The sequence below is a fragment of the Pyricularia oryzae genome, chromosome 5, assembly GCF_000002495.2.
Source record: "Pyricularia oryzae 70-15 chromosome 5, whole genome shotgun sequence".
Taxonomy (NCBI): Eukaryota; Fungi; Ascomycota; class Sordariomycetes; order Magnaporthales; family Pyriculariaceae; genus Pyricularia; species Pyricularia oryzae.
The window spans coordinates 2661502-2673958 of record NC_017852.1 but is presented as its reverse complement, the minus strand read 5'-3'; the positions used below and the strand labels follow the sequence as shown (position 1 = coordinate 2673958).

The following is a 12457-nucleotide window of genomic DNA, read 5'->3' as shown; positions in this document are numbered from 1 at the left end:
CTACCTTGACTTTTGCTCCGTTGACAAGAACTAAAAATAATGTCCTCTGCTGGCAAGGAAACAAAACTCGGAAGGCCCGTGTAAAACTAGAGCAGAACATACCGTGCCCGTAGCCATCCGAATACCGACCCTCCCGGCGCTCCGATGGAGGCATGAAGTTGTCGCCTTGATCGGCGCATCCTCCGTGGTTCCATCAAATCTTCCCAGCGGCCAGCTGACTCTAATCATGTCGGTTCGGATAAAACACGGCAGTACCTACCTTATATGCATACGGTACTAATTACTACAGTACGGCTTTGTGGGCGCGCTTGCCGAGTGTCGAGGCCAGTAGCCGCGCGGATTACTACAGGCAACAAGGATTGTACAACAAACATATAGTCAGGTTCATATAATATATGTTGATCGGGTATACCAAGCTGACAAGCCGAAAAAATGCCGTGACTTGGAATATGTGAGCGAGTACATCAATCAAGCATTATTATGCACATCCCAATTGTTTGTTTCCTACCAAAGGCCACCCCTAGTGTCGGGTGTAGGTGAGGAATATGTTCTGCGCATGTGTGCATCACGGAAGGCAGTATATCAACTATGTCTGTATTACCAAGTTAAACCACAACACATACACTTGGGCGGGCTGAATCCCGTCTCGCTACCAAGACTACGTGGGCAGAGTGGGTGATTGTCGGAAATGGCCACTGTAGCATACCTACCAAACCCAAACCCGCGACAAAAGCGACGTTTCCAACATGGCCAATTGGGGCGACAGGGACCTTTCAGGGTTGCATCCGTCAGCTGAGTGTGGAAAGGAAGGTCCTCAGGTGGTATTACTGTATGTGTCTCCGTCGCACTCTCTTTTCCGTTGATAAGATTGGGTGGAATATGGGGCGATTACTGCTACGTAGTATTGACCATACAACCATTATCATCGGGTAAACGTATTTCACAATATTTGGGGCTTGAACCTGAGCCGAGCGACGGGTTACGATTCCGGAATGCAATAGTGGGGATCAAAAAGACCGGCAGCTTTACGTAGTATGGGTCGGGATCACCATTTGTGGTACTGATGGAGTCAAGGCCATTGCAAAAGAAATGCTACGTTGTTCCGTTATTAACCCTGACACCGACTTCCACACGGACGTCTTGCCCTTGCCTTGCCGATGTTTCGACTCCATTCTGGAATGATTGGCACCCCACTACTTTTGGTCGCCAACCTCGCAGACCAGCAATACCGGTCAAGCCAGTATCTTGTACGGTGGTTGTGTGGTATTAGTTTGTTGTAGAGGACGATCTGTGGTGGGCAAGCGGGCAAGCGGGCTATCATGGTTTGTTGTTTTGATTAACAGTGGCAAGGTTGGTTGATACCCTCAATACCAAGGATACGCTACCGAATGTTCCTCAGGCCTTCAGCATTTCGACTATGGTAACAATTAATCGACGCAACCAACGGTCGGTTCGGCAATGCAATGTCGTGGCAACACAACAACCAAGTCCCTTGCCGATGGATTGATTGTCCCTCAAGACAAAGGATCCGTCCTACCGGCTCTACATCCGAATGCGGTGCGGTAGGACGGGGCGTATCTACGGAGAGGGCCAGGACATCGTGGTCTGAGTATACGAGAGTTCCCCCCCAGCTTTGCTATGCACGCAGGAATCAAGAGTCATTGATATTATAGGCATTAAAGCTGTATAACAGGCCTTTTTTTTTTTTTGTATTCACACCCACCCCGCCAGCTGAGCGGAGTGGCTAAGCAACAAAGATTTGGTTTTATGCCTGGAATGTCCCGAACCGGCTTGTCAGCCGAGCGATCTTGACCCATTGACGTTCATTTCATATGTCAAGGTTCCCAACATTCGGACGTTTGCCACTTTATGCTCCTTGGGCCATCTCCTCAAGACAGCCCATGCCTGTCCACGATTGCATGGATTTTTTCATTCATGGTGTGAAGCGGCAGCCGCAGAAAAAAAAAAAAAAGTAGCAAGTCTTATATCAATAGTTTTCAGTGCATTACCAAGCTTACGTAGTGAATCACCTATGGTGTGCACGTCCGGAGTGTGGGGTGTTTGGGTTTGATGTAGACCAACTGGGTGGCTTTCCCGAGTTTGTTGTGTCAAATATCCATGTACAATGCCATCACATGGTGCGCGGTTGGCGGCTACGAGGAGGGGGGAGGAGAGAGGTATCAGTCTTCCAGAGGATCCGCGCGGCAATCTCAGCATTACCTTGTAAATTACGATCCCACTCATGTCGTACGTACCATAGTAAGGCTGGGAACGGGTGGGCAAGCGCAAAACCAACAAACCATGCAGCAAAGCAAACCGCCTGAGAATTGCATGATGATGCTGTCCTCGATAATCAAAACAGAAGGGCAGTGCGGTGGCAACAGAAACGCACAAGTGACATCGCTTGCCCCGCATCGTCTTTAACTTCACATATAGGAGGTACTGTGGGGAGTTCGAGCCTCTGGCGTCGTTGGGCTGATTTTTTTTCAGATGACTGTCATATTAATTGATGTCTTGTTGTTAATGCGAACGACAGACAGTAGCATTGTTCTGTTATATTGACTACTACGTACTACTCGTATATCAGCTTCTTGCACTGTAATGGTGCGAGTCTCTATGTGAACACGCGAGGTCAAGCTTGCAAGTCGATTCTACACTTCGCCTGTACTATCCGTTTTAAACCCCGCATGTAATATCCCATTTTAGACTTTGCGTGTAATTACTATACCTGTTTGGTCTCGCATGTACTGCCCATATTGGATAACGAACTACCTACCTAGTTGAACTTTTGCATGGTAACTACATGTAATTACTAGATACAGCGATAGATGGTGTAGACTATGTGTGCGTATGATAGGATCTTCCTTGTTTACTACGTAATCGACCGGGACTTACGTACCATAGTAGGCACGATAGCCGAACTGTCATCTGTCATGCAGCATCTGAACCAATCATGTTACTTATAATACCTCCCCGGAGATATGGAGGCCTCGTGTTAGTATAGTCCTGTAGATATTGCAGTTGAATGCTGGTTGCCTCCTATTCAAGACTATTTTTGTTCTCGACCTTGTTTTCCCTCTCGTCATTTTCTACACGTCTTTGCATGCGGCAGCGGGATTGGATGGTTTAGCCTCGGCCCCTTACGCGGTGAGTTTCCTCAAATCGCAAATCTGAGCTGTCAAACCAAAAGGCAAAACAGGCCTGAACAGGGGGAGCTGGTAGATCAGAGGATCACACTACCTAATCTCATAGGGATAAAAAATTATTATCGGATCAAGGGACTTGACTGGTTACTGGTTCGCGGTTAGGCTTCCGTTGGTGGTAAACAAACTGGCACAGCCTCATTATTCTCCATTAGCAAGAGAATTAAAGACAGACCAGCGCTCGAGTAAGTTCAATCACTGTACCTTGTTATGATTCACTGGCGGCGTCGCCGGTAGCCATTGCTAAGCTGCAAAAGGTGGGGCGGGGGCACAGCTTTTTGCTGTACGGGACCCGGACCCGTTTTTGGTTTGCTGTGCGGGCTGAGACAAACGTCATCCTGGCGTCTGAGAAATCACCAGACTGGATGGACGCACTGCATCTTTCGATTGACCAAGCAGCCAGGTAAAGATTCCAGGTTTGCAGGAAAATAACCCCGAGGCTGTGGTGCCACTGTCGGCTTTCCCTTTAGCTGCTGCGCGCCACAGATCTTTGCATCTTTCCCGAGGTTGAACAGCCGCGGCCCGATACGATTAGCCCGCCACTGGTTGACGTTGTTGACGTGTACGTACGGCTGGAAGGAAGAAAAAAAAAGACCAGACAGTCAGCAAAAAAAAAAAAAAAAAAAAAAAACACATGCCAACAAAGCAACCGGCCGACCGTTCAATCAATCCCAAGCGGCGACTTGCATAGATTTGCTTATTCTATTTCACAACGCAACCCACTCATTGACATTGAAATATTTTGCCGCCGTATTCATACAAACATACATACATACTCTTGGGGATTTACTGCATTTGCGAGATTCTACGGACCCCAACAAACCCCCCGCCGCATATTCCTTATCGGAGCCTCGTATTGCAATTGACAAACTGCCTGCGGTACCTATCCACGTATCTACTCGACTGCAACGGGCTGCTTAGGTATCGAAGCCGCCATCTGGTCTGTTGTCGCGACACCCAGTGACCATGGCCACGGTAGATGATACCCAGAACCATGTCCAACTGAGTGAGTGAAGTCGCCGACAAATGTGGGCAATCAAGCATCATATTTTAACGTCATCGCTGCAGATGCAGAGTCCAGCCTAAACGAATTTCCGTACCAAGCAAGCGCGGACAAGGAGGAGTATCCAAGCCTTCCTTCTGCCCCGCTCCCTGACGTGGACGGCAGCTCCCAAAATGGGCATACAGCCGCCAACGCTGACCTTGTTCGTAACCGCGCCTCAGGTTTACTCGTCTAACGTCAGTAAAAAGGAAATGTTAATGCTGACCACCAGCCATGATTAGCCGCCCTCGGAGTCGACCGAACAGCCATGGAACAAGGTAGCCAGTGGCGACTTCATCCATGAAACCAAGATGCCCAGTGAAGACCGGGACAACCTTGCCAGGCCCGGCAGTCTACCAACTCCCGAGCCGAGCCGTAGAGGCAGCAACACGCTGGTCGGCAGCCCGCGTCAGGGCGACGGATTGCAAATGCTCATGGACGAATTCGCAGACGATGAATCCTCAGATACCTCGTGGGACATTCACGAGACCATCAGGAGTCGCACCCAGGCCTTGGCTGAGAAGGACCACCAGGGGATATTCTCAAATCAGCGGCGAGGCAACCAGGCCGACGCGCCAGACACGGTAACCAGTGCCAACGCTTGGTTGCCGGCTGGCTTCGAAGACGACCTGGACGAAGTGACCGGTGCTGACGACGAGTTCGAGCCAACCCGTGGGAGTCGCTGGAGAGTGAGGCTGGCGCCCCTGGATACCCCTTTTCATCGCCGGATGCAGACCCTGGTGGTTCTGCTACACGTCCTCGGCATGGGAATCACTTTCAGCTTTTTCTGCTTCCTATGCACGCTCCCCCTGTTTTGGCCTATCATCATCGCCTACCTCGTATTCATCAGACTGTCGAGAGCTGGATCCGATGGGAAGACAAACCGTCGCATAGAATGGCTCCGCAGGGCTCGCATCTGGAAGTACTTTGCCGATTACTTCCCTGTCAAGCTACACAAGACAGCCGACCTGCCCCCCACCCGCAAGTACATTTTTGCGATTCATCCACACGGAATCATCTCGCATGGTGCCTTTGCCTCCTTCGCCACGGAGGCCCTCGGCTTCTCTGAGAAGTTTCCCGGCATCACAAACAGTGTGTGCACTCTTCACGGCAACTTCAAGACCCCGTTCTACCGCGAGTATCTGATGGCCATGGGCCTGATCTCGGTTTCAAAGGAGTCCATTATTAACACTTTGATGACCGGCGGGATCAACGGTGAAGGCATGGGCAGGGCCGTCTCCATAATTGTCGGTGGGGCGCGAGAGGCACTCGAGGCCTGCCCCAAGACGATGCGCTTGATACTGAAACGGCGGGGTTTTTGTCGCATGGCACTACGCACCGGTGCAGACCTTGTGCCGGTGCTCTGCTTTGGTGAGAACGACCTCTACCAACAGTGGGGGCCGCAGGATCATCCGCGCTTCCGTCGCCTGCAAATGAAGGCTCTCGCGTACCTAGGCTTTGCGGTCCCCGTTCTGAGGGGAAGGGGCGTCTTCAACTATGACTTTGGAGTCCTTCCTCAGCGGCGGCCGATCAACGTTGTTGTTGGTGAGCCTATCAAGGTTGAGCAGTTTCGGGGTAGCGGTAACATTGAGCCACGCGTCGAGGAGCTGTGGAAGCTATATTGCCAGAAGCTTCAGGAACTGTACGACCAGAACAAGCACGTCTATTTCAAGGATCGTCAGGAGGATATGAGGTTTGTTGACTCGGAGGAGTTGTAAAGATGCAACCATTGGAATACTTGGATAGGCGATACTGGTTTCTTCGCCTTGTCTTTGTGTATGCATCTGATTATATCACACTATGTCCAGCGCTAGAACAACAAAGTTTCTCCGTCATGGATGCTTCATAGTGCAAGCTTCTGGGTGGTATGGCACTAAGATGGACACCGCAAAGTAAAAAGTAGAGCATTGGTTGGTATCGGAACAAGTATGTTTCGTTCCGATGGGGTGTGCTACATACACTTCAGTTAACAGCTAACTAAGAGACTCGCATGATAGCCCATTGACTTTGGTTAACGTCATTGCAGAGGAGGGCAACGCACACTTTGTTGCTCCGTCCTGGAGCCAGACACATCATAGATAGCCTGGTTGGCTTTGGTGTAGTGAACATCTCCTCGGGTAGTACTGCCGTGCTGCCATTTGATCCACACAGCCCAGCAGTACTTTTGAGTGATAACCTTGGTGCATTTCAAAACATGAGGGGGAAGAACACAGCCAGGAAACAAGCAAGTATGACCAGGTTGGGCTACAGGCGAGAGCAGCATGAGAGCTCCAAGCTACCTAAGTAATGGCTTGCAGGTAAGAGCACTTCCATTGAATCGTAGAGCCCTTCCTATTCTTCTGTCTCAAGTTCATAATCATGCATCTCAACCTGCTGGTGCACAAGACACATCAGCACCTCTTGCTATTCTCACAATCGAGTTCCAAAAAAGAAAAAAAAAAGAAAAAAAAGCTAGAAAATCGCAAAGCAAAAGAATGGGTCGCAAAGCTTGAAAGCCACCTTCTCCCATAACGCCACCCGGCTTTTATTTACACTCGCTTCCTCCTCGCTCCGTCCCCCAAATGGTGAATGATGCCTTGGTCCGGGAAATGTGAAATCAAGGGATATATCGACATTGCTGAAAAAAAGGGCAAAGGTACATGGTGTGAGGGTAAAGGGAATAAAAAGATTACAATTACAATGACAGCTGAGAATGAAACCCAGATAACACACGACGAGAGAGGCTTTTGTTCTCTACGTGCTCTATGGGATGTAAACGCCTATTTCTAAGCATCGACCAGCAAATGACAGCCGCCGCAGGATGCCTACTCCTTGAGCGCAGCCAAATCCATCTCCTCTACAGATTGAGGTTGAGCAGGAATTTGTGCCTCGGGTTGTTGCTGCTGGATTGCCTCGAGATGCTGCTGTTCTTGCTCCACCTCGTTGTGTTGCTGCTGGCCCGCCTCAGGAGTGTGCACATCCCTCGAAACTGATATATGCGGTCGTAGTGCGTTAAGTTCCTCGGCAAGCTGCTGCGGCATTGCCAGTCGCTGGCGCAGATTGTTGACCTCCTCAATAAGTTGCGCGACCTGGTTCTCGAGCTGTGCATTCTTGCCTTCCATCTGTGTAAATTTGTTCTCCAAAAAGATGACCTGAGCATCAGAGCCCGCTTTGGCAGCTTCGAGGACGACCATGCGATCTTGCATCTGCTTGAAAGCTGCTTCCCATTTGCTGTCGACCGACTGTATATATGACCATATAGTGGTATTGTCGCCCGTACTGAAAAGGTTATTTGAGCTCTCGCCATTCCCACCACTCGGCACATGGCTCGGACCGCTTGACGTCCGTGAGTGAGCTCCTGACTGGTGATTGATTGGGCCACCAGCAGCAGCCGCAACTCCAGCTGATTATTGATCGAGTTAGCACACAGAGCATTGGATTTGACTTGAGGGGTGTCGGCTGAATTGACGGTACCTTGACTGGAGTCTGTTTGCCGTCGGTTGTAGGCTTGCTGTGCCACATGCGTGGTCAAGCTCGGGGAACGCTGACTGTTTTGAGCCGGATCTTGGCCCAACTGCGCAGCGAGCGCACTGCCGGGGCTTAATGGTTTGGGACTTTCGGTAATACCTTCTCAACTCCAACGTGAGCTTCGTGTACTTATACAAGTGAATACGGGTAAAAAAATGTGTATGAAATGAGATGTGCGGGCTCCCGTAACCTCTCATACTTGGTCCTGGCCGTGGCCAAGGCTGCGCTGGCAGCCAGGCTGGGTTCCAGCAGTGTCTCTGGGACCACCGCATTATCAAAGGGGGTACTAACCTCCAGCAGTACCTTGTCTCGCTAGTGGACGACTCTGATGACCAAAATTATCTGACGTGTGGCCCGCAGCTGCGTGCGCGGGCTTGATGGTGGTTGTCATACTGAGCCGCCTGCGGTCATCTTCCGACATCGCTGTATCGTTCGCCTCGTACATGACGCCCGACATCATGCTGTCATCGCCTTCATGCACCGCCGATTCATCGACTCCGTCACCGGCGCCAAAGCTGCCCATGCTGGCCCTACGGCTTGCACAGCCACCGACTCCCTTGGCATGGCGTGCTAAAGCATCACCCCGCGCAAAACTACGGTCACAGTTAGGACATACGTGTGGCTTTTCTCCAGTATGAAGTTTGCTGTGCCGTTTTAGGTCATGCAACCGGCGGAAGCGCATTTGGCATGTGTTGCACATATATGGCTTCTCTTGGCTATGAGTGAGTAGGTGACTCTTCAGGTTATGGTGTCTCGTAAATTCCGTGTTGCAGTAGGGACACTTGTGCTTCTTGGAGGACGGTGACCTCGGGGCAATGTCCGCATGTTGTGTTGTGTTCATGGGAAGACTCATACCCCGCGGAGGTGGAGGTGGAGCGGCCATGGCAGCACTTGGAGATTGGATGCCAGGGTATGAGTATGCTGTGTGTTTCTCCGGAGCTTGCTCATCGGATTGTGCGACAAAGCCACCAGCCTGCTGCTCGTTGCGCTGGTCAACATCCATGGGCGCAGGGCTGTCGACGACGAGGTGCGCACCGCCCTCGTTCGGATTGTGGTTTGCGCCCTGAGGTTGAGGGCTCGTGTCTACCGGCACATCGGGTTTGTGTGGACTCAAGGCGGGAATTGGGACCTGGTGGCTGGCATCGGCCGGCGCATCCTGACCAACTGTCGTAGCTGGTGCCTCGGGGGCATCTTGTGCTCGACTCATCTCCATGGTGGCAGATCTCAAGGTGTCCAAAACGCGCCGACTGGGGTTGTCGCTGACAGCGTCGGCGTGTCTAGCCTCCTCTTCCCTGCGCAACCTCTCTTCTTCTACGGCGAGGGCACCCGTCAAAGGCGCTGGCGAGTGTCTAGCTGCGAAGCCGAGTCGCTGTATTTTGGAAGGCGAGAGATCGGAATTGGGAAGCGTGGCGGCTACTGAGGCTGGCGAGGTGGGGGTTACCTCTCGGGCCCTCTTGAGCGAGCCAGATCTCCCGGACTCCGAAGCAAACAGCTCTGCAGCGTTGATGGCGGCGGCGGCGGCGGCCTGGGTCGCAGGAGGAGTCGCAAACGCAGCCTCGGTTGCGACGGGGCCTTTGTCGGATGCCATGGGCGGCAGGGCCGTGGCGCGCGCGACCGGGCCCAGCGAGGTCGATTTTATTTTTGTTGTGATTCTCTGTTGTTCAACCAATCAATCGCCAGTCAGGGTGTTATCACCCGAGCTTGTCGCATCGTTTGGCGACGGGACGGACTGGGACTAGGACTGTGACTGCGACTTTTCGAGGTGTGGCTGGAGTCGTGGCGAGAGCTTGTCGCGAAAAAGAACGGATCCAGCGTGTTATCCCTCTGGCCCAGAAAAAAATATGAAAAAGGCCGGGCGAGGATACAAGGGTTGAGGAAAAGAAAGATAAAAAAAAAAAAAAAAAACTCAAATTGAAGCGTCTGTGCGAATTGCGCCAAAAAAAATCACTCCAGTGACAAAAAAGTATGTAGCCGCCCTGCAGTCGAGGTCGGGATACGATTTGTTGGGTGTGTAATGGATTCAGGTGTGACAGTCTCTCGTTCCGCCCGCTTCGATAAAAGTGGTGATGGCGAAGGAGGCTGATGGATTGAATTGAATTATGAGGGAAGCATGAAGAAGCGGGACAACCAGATGGCGGTGCTTCCTGGGTACAACCTACATCGTTCAACACACCTGCCGGGTCCTGTCATTGATTGTTTTTGTGGCCCCTTTGCGGTGATGCTACGGATTGTGGAGCACCCAGGCGTCGATCCACCCCAACCTTGAACACATTTGATTGGTCAAATCCCGTCACGAATGGAATGCTTGACGTCTGCAACATGCTGGCTAGCAGTGCAGGTAGGTGTCTGCCTACCTTGCAGTACCACACAATTGCCAGGCACCTAGTTCGGCTTTTCAGCCTGTCCGTTCAGCTCCTACCTACCTACTACCTTAATGGAACCTACTGTTACCCATCATGATCGTATGTGCCGTATTTGGTGGACATTCACTTGTGGGACGACACAGAAGTGCACCGATGTCAGTCAGTATCCCTGTACCGCAGTCTCTTTTCTCACAGCAAAGACTACCTACTGTCGGGCTGCAGCTGCTTCATCTTTCTTATACCTAGTATAGTTGACTACCTCATATGCCTATCTACCTCTTTAAGTAAGTACCTACATGGTTACAATACTTTAGATAGCTAGGTAGGTAGGTAAGCTACTTATGTGTTCGCCATGTGCTCCCCTAAGCTGGAGGCAAACCTCGTGACAAGTCAGCTGTACCGGTACCGTGATAGATGCTAAATAATCATTTTCGCCCTAGGCAATTAGCCCCAGGGCTAATGTCTTTGTCATCCATCCATCCATCTTCGAAGGCGAGGGAGACAGTAATTGATAGTGTAGCCACTTCTGACATGCATGCACCTTAGCTGACCTCACCAACTAACTTACTTACTCCGTACCACCCCGTAGGCGTGTATAGGTGTATACTACAGCAATAATTGACAAACAGATCCGTAATATTTCCTAGTTGGAGACCACCACAGGGAATACATAAAAAACCATCCCGTATCCCGTATTATCACAGTCTGTCTGTTTCCTGGGAAATTGCCTTGCTGTGCCGCTCACTATTGAAGCTTTTGACCTCTGTACCTTTGTTCTGGTGGCTGAGCACTCTCGATTGGCGCTGTTCCTTGATGGTGCTTATTAAGTCGTTCTCGATTTTTCGCCCCGATTAGGACATTTTCTGACGGTGAGCCAAGGCTTTTGTTGTGTCTTTTGAGAGCCTGTGGCTGACAGGGGCTGACGTGAAGAATTATTGGCCATTGAATCTCTGGGCTCCCACCTGGCACTTTTCGATCCAAACGTCGTGCCCGCGCAGGCCTTCCATTCCATGGCGTCATCTACTTGTCTGTGGCCTTTGTCACGTTCTAGACTACCTAATATTCCATGACCATTTCCCCCGATACAGAAGCATTAACGCATCAAATTGGGATTTCTGTGTTGGATTCCAACGGCATTCCAGGCGTCAGTCATGTCTAGGGCAATCCATGGCAAGAGGACCAAAGGTGTCTAAAAATGGCAATCTCGATAATCAAAACACTTTAGTAGCATTATTGACAAATTTTAGGAACTTTAACTAGGTTTTTCTAGTGGAATTATCTTCAAGAACCTGATTGTTCTGCGAGGGATCGTATCTGATGGTAGTCCGTCCATGTTGGTTGTTGGTCTGGGAAAACAATTTGGAGTAATTAATTATGGTCCTGGCACAACCGGGCTTGGTGGCAAACAGGAAACAATTGGGTGGCACAGTCGCGCGCGACCTACGTCAATTTGCATCTTCTCTCTCAAACTCCGTATGGGCATATGTACACTTCAACCTCCACCACTCCGTGTAAATTGAAGACTCGAGTTCCCCCTTTGGGACTAGACCAGAAGAGAGGCTATATCTCAGATCGATCTGAGCGATTTTCGCGATGTTCCTCAACATAGGTACGTAGGTGTATTGGTCAAATACTCACCGCTATTCGCTCCCACACGTGGACTTACCCGAGTTACTGCTTGAAGATATATGGGACCATCTGATTATATATTCTTCAATGATTTGGAGGTCAAATAAAGATCAATGAGAGAGAGAGCAGAGAAACCCCCCAGACAGACAGACAGACGCACACGAAGGAAAAAAAAACAAAAACAAAGAAAAGATGCGTCTGGGCCCAGCTAGTCTCCGTGTAAAAAATGAATACTATGAGGGATTCAGGGATACTTAGTACACGGCACAGCACAGGAAATGATTGGCTTGGGCAGTAAGTAGTTTCCACAAAACCGTCTCCAGTACAAATTTACCTGGGCGTGGCGTGAACCAGAGAGTAGATTTGATGGAAACGGAAACGGCGCACAACGATGATGAATACTGTACATGAAATGTGAGAGAATTGAAAGAAGACGACCGAATGCATCTGCAACGTGTCGAATCCACAATGAATACCTAGGTTGGGCCCTTGGGGTACGGAGTATACCAAGACAACGCCCCCTAAATCATGGCGTTCAGGAGGTGGTTCGCTGGCTGAGGGGCGCCGAGAACAAAGCCGGCACACGCAGACGGCGAGGAGGCTCCCCGCCCTCGGATCCAGGGAAAAACGGGGACTAGCCAAGTGTTGCTCGCTCTTCGTACATAGGTAGGTATCTCCTTACTCTACAACCTTCGGCTCCACAAGCGACGATG

At 50.7% G+C, this 12457-nt stretch overlaps 3 protein-coding genes across 3 annotated transcripts; 1 reads left to right on the top strand and 2 right to left on the bottom strand.

Annotated features, from left to right (window-relative positions):
- MGG_17444 (uncharacterized protein) lies at window positions 1–228 on the bottom strand (the record flags this gene model as incomplete). The annotated part of the gene is made up of 2 exons (XM_003718509.1): window positions 1–30; window positions 103–228. The coding sequence occupies 2 exons, from the start codon at window positions 226–228 to the stop codon at window positions 1–3; spliced, it is 156 nt and encodes a 51-aa protein (XP_003718557.1).
- Window positions 229–3561: 3333 nt separating this feature from the next.
- On the top strand, window positions 3562–6948 carry MGG_00503 (diacylglycerol O-acyltransferase). Its single transcript, XM_003718508.1, has 2 exons — window positions 3562–4209; window positions 4272–6948. The coding sequence occupies exon 2, from the start codon at window positions 4557–4559 to the stop codon at window positions 5961–5963; it is 1407 nt and encodes a 468-aa protein (XP_003718556.1). The 5' UTR covers window positions 3562–4209; window positions 4272–4556; the 3' UTR covers window positions 5964–6948.
- MGG_00504 (zinc finger protein 740) lies at window positions 6131–9845 on the bottom strand. The gene is made up of 3 exons (XM_003718507.1): window positions 8044–9845; window positions 7699–7851; window positions 6131–7627 (listed from the first exon to the last, which is right to left on the bottom strand). Exons 1-3 carry the CDS (start codon window positions 9338–9340, stop codon window positions 7050–7052), a joined length of 2028 nt encoding a protein of 675 aa, XP_003718555.1. The 5' UTR covers window positions 9341–9845; the 3' UTR covers window positions 6131–7049.
- Window positions 9846–12457: the final 2612 nt, after the last annotated feature.